This window comes from Penaeus monodon, unplaced genomic scaffold, assembly GCF_015228065.2.
Source record: "Penaeus monodon isolate SGIC_2016 unplaced genomic scaffold, NSTDA_Pmon_1 PmonScaffold_10945, whole genome shotgun sequence".
NCBI classification, from domain to species: Eukaryota; Metazoa; Arthropoda; class Malacostraca; order Decapoda; family Penaeidae; genus Penaeus; species Penaeus monodon.
In genome coordinates, this window is record NW_023639654.1 from 2,939 (window position 1) to 11,941 (window position 9,003).

Below are 9,003 nucleotides of genomic sequence, written 5' to 3' on the forward strand. Positions count from 1 at the left end.
TCAGTGTTTCATTTTTTCAGCTTCTCTGTCTGTTCTTCTTGGAGTTCTATTGAAACATCAAACGTGTCATTCTTAAGTCAGTGAGGGAAAATAACAGTAAGTTACCCGGAGAGTCTTAAAAGAGTGGCTGGAATGTTTCAAAAACAGCAAATGGATTTTGTTTTTTTTTTTGTTTTTGTCCCATGAACTTTCTTTTTGCAAAGCTAACATAGATAATTATATATATTAAATATATCAAAGTGATATACAACTGCTGTATAGAGTACCATATTTCTATATCACAAGTATTAAAAACAAATAAAAGAAGCAGCAAAAAATAATAATATTAATTTTTGATAGTGTACATGCAACACTGCCACTGAAAATGAAGTAAATTACAAGACTCTCCCATGGAATCACTAATGAAATAAAAGCAGTGAAATTATGTCACAACAATCATAATGACTTGTATGTTGTTTTTAAAGAAAATGTAATCTACTTTTGGCAAACCAACCTTGTTCACCTTTGTTTTCCCTCGGTTTGCATTTCCATTTTGATTTCTTCAACTTTGCCCTCCTTGCTCCTCTTCCACCTCCATTGCTTCTGCTGTACAAGGTAAATATTGCTTGTAATATAGATTTGTTTTCCTTCATCAAAAAGATGAAGTTATAACCAAACACTACAACAATTTTTCATAAATATGAGACCATTAAAACTCACCTGTATCATCTTCTTTAGGTAGTTCATCTGCCTTGGGTTTCTGCTCTTTCTCTCTGATCTCTTCCACATTTGGGCAGTCTTTACTATCTTCCTTTTTTTCTTCCTCATTTTTTTGTGCTGTGGAATCTCCACTATTGTCCTGCAATGTTGTGACTACATTGGTTATTTCAACTTAGGGATAGCGAGATGAACTACATAAGCTATGCTTTTGCAAAAATACAACTTTCCTCTCAATAACTCTGATAATCCTTTTGCCTTGGCTATCATACATTTTCCAAATACATCTGGGAATAAAAGATGGCAGAATACAGTTTGTCATGTTGGCAGCAATCTAAGGCTTAATTCAGAATATGGGGATGGAATCTGAAAAATCAAAGATATGACAAAAAAATGTCTATCCAACATATGGATACAATAATAAATTGTAGTTTCTTGAATATACTGCAACAGCATTTGTTCTTTGCATTAACAAAAACCTACATCAGAATGAAGCTGCATAAAAGCTTACTGTATTTATGCTCACCATCAATTCACTGCACCCTTTCTTAACCCACCTCATCTTTAGTCTCAGTTACTGGTCCACTAATATCAGGTAGTCTGGGCAGTGCAGTTCCTGGATTGCTTGGAAGCAGGTCTAGAAGTCGTGACAAAGTTGATGATCCTACAAAGCAAGACACTGATAAGGTATATGATAGCAAAATCACTTTGATCCAAATTCTTAAAGCCAGGCAAAAGGAATGTATAGATGGCATCATTAGGATATATCTCTTGAGAAAAGAAAAAAATCACTGGTGCACAATGAATGACCACAGCAGAAGTCTGAATGGATACATCTATCACTGAAACAAAAAATATATATATATTCAAATATCATAATGTAAGTAAAAACTATTCAGACTAAAACCTGATAAGCTTGGGCTTCTACTGGTCTTTGCAGAAGTGTCCTTGTTAGCATCTGTCCCTGAGATGGCAGAGTTAACCAGGTTTTGAAGTGCCATTGATACTGGAGACACCCCGCTACCTCTTGCACTTTTGCTGCCAAGATTCAACTGGTGATATGAAATAAATAAGTAAGTACATAAGAACAAAAAAGCACTTACAATCTGCTTACTGGCTAACTATTCATATATATATCAGCCATACGTGTAGTCAACACAATACCATATACTCTGCTCTATTTCCACCATGCTACTAACCTGAGGCAAAGGAGAAGTAGAGGATCCTGATGCACTAGTGATAGGAGATTTGTTGAGCAGTGAAGACAACAGTGGAGAGGGAGGTGTTGGCTTTGGTTCCGGTTCTTGTGTTACACTTTCTTCTGGAGCCTGTAAAGAGAGCAAATATGGTTAAGTCTTAATCAGTGAATTCCTACTGCCTCCTTTGAGAAGGATTCACAGAAATGAATTATAGTAATTCAGTTCTCTTGAAGATTTTATATGATTCAAATGGACTTTAACATACAACTGCAATGGTCAAAATTATACATTAAATCTTTTATGGTGGGATCAAACCACATACAATAAGGAACTCCTAGAGCTAGATATAAAAGCTAGCTCTATGTAGCAAGACAAATCTCTTGGAGAGCTATTACCATGTCGGTGAAGATATCCAAAAATAAACGCCTAAATGAAACTACTCTTCTTAATAAACTTTATATAAAAGTATAAAACATGTAGAAACCCTTAAATTACAACTAAATTACTGAACTTATATACAAATTTATCTCCTAATGTATGTGCTTAAATGACAGAAAACCATCATCATGTGACAGTATATAAATAATCTATAACTATGTAATTCATGTAATTATTAACTAAGCTGTGACTGTTACCTATTTGAATTTCCATACTTATATCTTCTTACAAATCATATCATCACACACACTAATATCTGGTTCCATTCATTACAAATAAATGCACATTACAGTCCATGTCAACATGGACTGTAATGGAAAGTGATTTCTGTTAGCTTTGCTGTTCAAAGCCCTAAAGATGGCAGATTCTAACAAAAGAAACAAATGATGAATTTTTCTACCAACAGAGGATGAAACAACACCAACGATATCAACCATTTCTCCGTTACACTTACCGGACTTTCAGTTACAGCCTCACTTATTTCTGGACTGTCAACTGCACTGTCAACCTCAGATGAAGTTTCTGAGACCCCGCTGTTTCTTCTACCCATTGAAAATCCTCCTGAGCTACCTGGCCATTGCAGCTTCTGCTTTTTCTTGTTAGGCAGTACTGGTACTGATGGCAAAAGAAAAAGGGACACACATTATATAAACAAATTCTTCTTTAAAAATATTCCTCATATCATGTAGTTATTTTTTTAAGTCTAGTCTAATACAGAGCAGCATATCCAATAACATAAACTGAACATGTACCCAATAAAATACAGCTAACAAATATATGACATACCCTTTGGGCCTTGGTGTTTCAAAGGTTGTTGGATTGCTGTTATTTTCTCCTCACGTTCTTTAAGCCACTGTTGGTGCTTCCTTTCCTCTTCCTCCTGCTCAGCTCTTTCTCTGTACGTTTCAAAGTAATCACCTTCAAATTTCTCTTGTGGTTAGCATATTTTAATTCATGTTCTTTGTTCATATATATTATCAAATAACTAAACAATACAAACACAACCATTCTTGCATTCTCCATTACTGTCTACCACAGTCAATAGAACCCATATATGTTCTACATAAGACCGCACCTTTGTAATTCCTCCCAAAAAGCATCAAGTTGGTTATCAAGTAATCCATCCTCAAGTTGCTGTATTTCCCGCCTCAGTTTGTTATAGTCTGTTCGCTCCTCTGATTCAGCTGCACGGAGCTCTTCTACACGCTCTGATAAAACAATGAGCCAAACTTGATATAGATATTTATTATAAAAGTCATCTTAATTTCTCTGACCACTATTTCTTATTTTTGACAATGCATTATTGTTAAGTATGCTACCATCTAATTAAGTGATTTTTTTTCAATTCCTCACATGATTATCATCTTCCAATTCATATTCCTCATTCATATATATTATCAACAAATAACTAAACATTGTAGACAGTAGTCACTTACAAAAAAAAAATAATAATAATAATAATAAAAAAAAAAAAATAATAATAATAATAATAATAATAATAATAATAAATAAATATATAAATAAATAAATCTAAAATGAATTTTGATACTTTGATCCAATAAACCTGTCACTTAAATTATCAGGAAACTTAAGATATTTTTAGCAGCAAACTTGCCATGCAACTTACGTTTACTTAACATTTTGGTGACAATTTCCCCTGGTGTTTCATTGCTTGCATCTCCACGTTCCCTCTTTCTTTTTGGGGTGTCTACACACTCTAGTAATTTTGCATATTGTAGAGCACAGTTTTTTGTTGAATACCAGTCAGGAGGTCGACTTGCTTCATTAGTCAGCATCTTTATATTGCGTCTTACAGCAACCCTACAAAAAGAAACAATGCAAACCTTTATGAATAGACATATACATATTCACATACACATACATTTAGGTTCTATTTCCTGTCTTAGCATACATTACAATATTACAATATTTATATGTTATCTTAGAAAAAGTATCTAATTATCACCAGAATGAAACAACCATTAATACCTAAAAACTGACACCCTATTTTCATTATGAGCAGGATACAAACTTTATAATCTAAAATTGAAACATCTTACATTACCTTTATTTACAAAGATAACTTAAGATATATAGTTTAAATATCTTACCAGTTCTGGTCGCCACTGCGCATAACAGCTGATGCAAGACATAGCTGTTCTCTGGTTGTCCATGTATCGACTTGATACTGCTTAAGTTTAAGGCCTGAAATTATTGATGAATATCTGTTAGGTATATATTATTCTCAGTATCAAACACAAGCTTAATTAAAGAAATGGTAAAGATTTAGAAAACAATGCAAGCATGTGCAATGGAAGAGGTCACAAAGTACATGCCAAAATGTATGCCATAAATCACATAGGACACTTAAGTTCTTTATCTAAATGTGCATTACATTTGTGTATCACACCTGGTATGAGGTTCCTAAGTTATCGAGGTAGGAATTCTGGCTATGCATTACTGAATCTTGTGTAAATAATTTTGCTACATAATGTTAGGATAGGCTTTTGCTTATTAAACAATTCTTTATTATTTCTGATTTGCCCATTTTAGAAAGAACCTATTGCATATGAAGCACCACAGTTTTTTTCTTCCCCAGCCTACTTCTTCTGCCCTGACCAAATTTCGAAATGCACATAGGGAGCTGCTGCCTCCTGGTGGCCTCCTTCTTCATGCAAGCTGACCTAATTTAACCCACTGTTGGTGGGGATATCATGTACATACATACCATGCCCACTGTGAGTTTAGTTTTTTCAGTGAATTTATACAAAGATGTCTCCACATGTGATAAGTCACTAGTCCTACCTATCTCACCTGTTTACCATTATTCTTGAAACAGAATTATTCTTTTATATTTTATATTGAAGAAAAAAAATAATAATAATAATAATAACAATAATAATAATAATAATAATAATCACGGATAAGGGAAATCAGGGGAGGTTGTGTAGGCCTAGTAATTGTCCCCTTTATAGCTGAGCACTTGTGGAGCCATCTATGTGCAAACAAAATTCACAAAAGAAAACTATAATAGACAGGGATTTCCCAGTGAAAGATAAGGAATAAATATATAAAATTGAAGAATGACTCTTCACTTGATAGCCTAAAGCAAATTTAATATTACTGATGAAGAATGACTGCTTCACTTGATAGCCTAAAGCAAAAGAAAACAAGATGAAAGAAAGCCAAAGAAACATATTAGGTCTTAAATGCTAAGCTGGCATGGCTTACTGAAAGATAAAGCAGCAATTTCAAATCCTCCTGTATTTCACCTTCAAACCTGGAGGTGAAATCCAGTCAATAAACTTGGTTTACATCCATTTTTTTAAACAATAATTTCAATACATTTGAGTGTTTTGCCATTCAAGTACTTCTACCCAGCCTAATTTTGGAATAGCCTACTATCATTCACTCATCATTATTTTAGTTACTGTCACTATTATCATAATTATCAACAGTATCATCATCAGAATCATCACCAATATTTTTTTTCTTCTAATTATACTTACTGTCATTATCACTGCTATTACTATTGCTCGAATACATACAGTTTGGGACAAATAATACATTGTAAAGAGTACAGGAATATGGATTCAATATCAATGACTTCTACAATTATTTTTCTGACATAGCTGATTCAAAATACAAATAAGGGAGTTCTTGGTTTTACAAAACAGGATTTGAGAGGATGATGGGTTATTATTATTACCACTGCTGTCATTATTGCTTATCAACATCTAAAAAAGAGAAAATAGATGTGAGAAATTTTCATTAAAAGCCTCCCTGAACCTCCCTCTTTTTGCAACAACTGATCTGTTGCAAAGGCAATGACAGGTTCAGACCATGGAAAAGCCTGACCTGTCACCACTACATCAGCAGGGACATTATTCCCATTGAAAGGGATTTCTATTAGTCATTCACCCATACCTAAAGCACATTCTTGAAGCATCAAGAATAATGTGGCAACAAAACTTTAAATTTGCCAACTAATGGTTGCGCATCTGCAACTTCTGGATGTAAATCAAATATTTATTATATAAAGATATCTGTAAATGGGTAAATGTTCAGAATACCTTTGCATGACCAAATACTAAGATAGTGATGTCTATGGATTTCTTTCACTCTCTTTCACTCACCTATATAATATATAAGACATTTGCCATGAAACCCCCCAAAACCACCCAAAAAAAACTAATCTTGACCCCAATAGCCTGGAAAGGTCTGAATGGTACCAGGAAAATTGCAAGGTAGAATATGATTAATATACAGATAATTGGCTAATATATAGTCATATGCTGGGGGTATGCCCCTTGTGAACCACCTATGGAAGACTGCAGCCCCCCAACCCACACCCTGGAAAACTCAAGATATTCACAGCCAGATAGAGCATACAACCAACATGCAGGAGGACCCAATGCCAAGTCTGTCCTACTCTCACTCATGCTATATATATGTGGTGGATTCTTTGTCTTCCAAGACAGAGATTAGTGGGCAGAAACCCCCAGGTAGGGTTGCAGGAGGCACAGCACCTTTCAATTTGACTATCATAGTCATAATCATAGTCAATTTCTCAGAAATGCATTATACTTTTAATGTATTTCTGTATTTTGATGTACATAAAATTATATAGAAATACATATTTATTAAATATCCATTCCTTAGTTATATAATGTGGTCAACAGTCTTATGTAAGGCTTTTTTTTTTTCTGAAAATGCTTGTTACATCGACACTTTCACATGCACAGCCATCTACAGTCAAGTTTGATAGATTTGCTGTCACAGTCCTCATTGTTCATTCCAATAGTGGAGTTTATTTACAGTGCTACTTGTGTTTCTGAAGTCTTTCCCAACATTCTGGTGAAAATGATTGGTCTCTTACTAAAATTGTTCTGATCTTAGGGATAATACTTAATTCGGTGAAATACAATAAACTTGTTTAACCCATTCCTAACAGGTGGCATGTACGCACATGTCATGGCATGGTGGGACTATCTGCCGGGGGCATGTATGTACATGCCATGGTGGACGTATGGAGATGCCATGATTTATTTTTTGTTGCAATCACGGCAAAATATAATTTTTCTGCCACTGAAAGTGTGATTAAGTCGTTTTTAACACTTTCTAATTTTTACTATGCAAAAAAAAAAAAAAAAAAAAAACAAACAAACCGATGATTTCAATTCCATGATGCCGCACACTGCTTATTTTATTCAGACTATAGACTGAATAATGATCAACTATGGAGTCTATATAACAACAAAAATACCCTTCAGTCTCAACTTATCAGGAAGTTTGGCAAGTAGAGACTTTAGAAAATAATGAAAACTGAAAATACAATATCCTAGAGCGATGATATAAGCCCCCAGCAGCGGAGCCCGGGCCACTATGAATACTACCCGTCAGGAAAGGGTTAAGCTGACCTTATTTCAACCATAAGGTAAACCCAATTTGTAACTTGAAATGTACAGCCAGCGGCGATTGGGAGGGGGTTTGGGGGCAGAACCTCCAATAGGAAAACACAGTATCAGGAGGGGGATTGGAAGATCTTTGATTAATACTGTGATTTTTGTGGTATTTTGTATGTTTATGAAGGGGTCGGTTCTACATCTCCCTTAATTTTGATTTGCACACCTTTTGCCATAAATGAAAAGTCTTAGTTTTCGTCAAGGTAACCAATCCATACACTTATTTTACTGTACTCTTGGTTGACATGCACAATAAATTTTCCAATTTTTCTAAATAACTTCTGTGAGTGAAATCAGCCATATCCCCCCCACCCCCCCACCCATGATTCTCCTCTGGATCCCCAAGATTGTTGCCTTGAGTTGGAGACTTGTTGTAAATAATTCCCATAATTTCTACATACACGGGTAGAAAGTGAGAGGAATCCATTGACCTCTATCGTCGTGATAGGACATGCGAAGGATTTCTGAATATTTACCATCTCGCTTTGAATGTCAATGTGGGTGCTTTGGTTTTTGAACTGGGAATACATTCGCCAATTTTTTTTTTACTTAAGTTGATAGCATAATCAATAACGAATGGTTTCCTGTTCAAAGTATAATATTTAGGCGTTACTGGCTAAATTCTGGTCAAATTACTTGATAAATACCCTTCAAATTACAACTAACTACGGTAGTATACATATTGACAAAGCAAGACATAGAATCATCATTTCCTTTCTTAAATGATACAAAACTGCGCCTATCTTGAGTTTCTCCCTGTAGTGAATATCCTAAAAATGTAAAAAATGTCCAATAACTTCAAATTGATGACAACTTACGCTCCTCTAACGACGTTGCCATGTTTGTTTACACTGTTCCGTGGATCCGGCACACTTGGCAGACTTTGCTGCAACAAATCTTTGAACTTATCAATGAAAATAGAAATAAATTTGTGTGTGTGTGTGCTGAGAACAAATGATATGTTTTTCTATGTGCTGAATGTGTTGATTTTTCTGGGACATTTTATACAGTATTGCACTGCTTCAAATACTGTAATTCGCAATTATATGTGTTGGATATGTTTCTCGCGGACAATACTTCGATTCTTGAAATGTAATGAGTGCGTGCGTGCATACGTATATACTGTACGTGTGCGTGCGGGGTGTTTGTGTGTGGTGTGGTGTGTGTGTGTGTGTGTGTGTGTGTGTGTGTGGTTTTGTGTGTGT

The 9,003-nt window shown here is 34.8% G+C and overlaps 1 protein-coding gene across 1 annotated transcript; it reads right to left on the minus strand.

The window, feature by feature from the left end:
* Nucleotides 1-503: 503 nt before the first annotated feature.
* Nucleotides 504-8,753, minus strand: LOC119568815 (bromodomain-containing protein 8-like). The gene is made up of 11 exons (XM_037917252.1): nucleotides 8,617-8,753; nucleotides 4,445-4,538; nucleotides 3,961-4,154; nucleotides 3,409-3,541; nucleotides 3,120-3,229; nucleotides 2,788-2,948; nucleotides 1,896-2,024; nucleotides 1,604-1,748; nucleotides 1,254-1,360; nucleotides 700-838; nucleotides 504-585 (listed from the first exon to the last, which is right to left on the minus strand). The coding sequence occupies exons 1-11, from the start codon at nucleotides 8,636-8,638 to the stop codon at nucleotides 542-544; spliced, it is 1,278 nt and encodes a 425-aa protein (XP_037773180.1). The 5' UTR covers nucleotides 8,639-8,753; the 3' UTR covers nucleotides 504-541.
* Nucleotides 8,754-9,003: the final 250 nt, after the last annotated feature.

Bases quoted from the DNA above. Each gene is read 5' to 3' on its own strand.
- LOC119568815 (XM_037917252.1), bottom strand. From the start codon at position 8,638: ATGGCAACGTCGTTAGAGGAGC. The intron at 3,230-3,408 runs GTGCGGTCTTAT...TGAAACGTACAG, and splicing joins TTTTGGGAGGAATTACAAAG to AGAAAGAGCTGAGCAGGAGG. The intron at 839-1,253 runs GTGGGTTAAGAA...ACAACATTGCAG, and splicing joins TAACTGAGACTAAAGATGAG to GACAATAGTGGAGATTCCAC.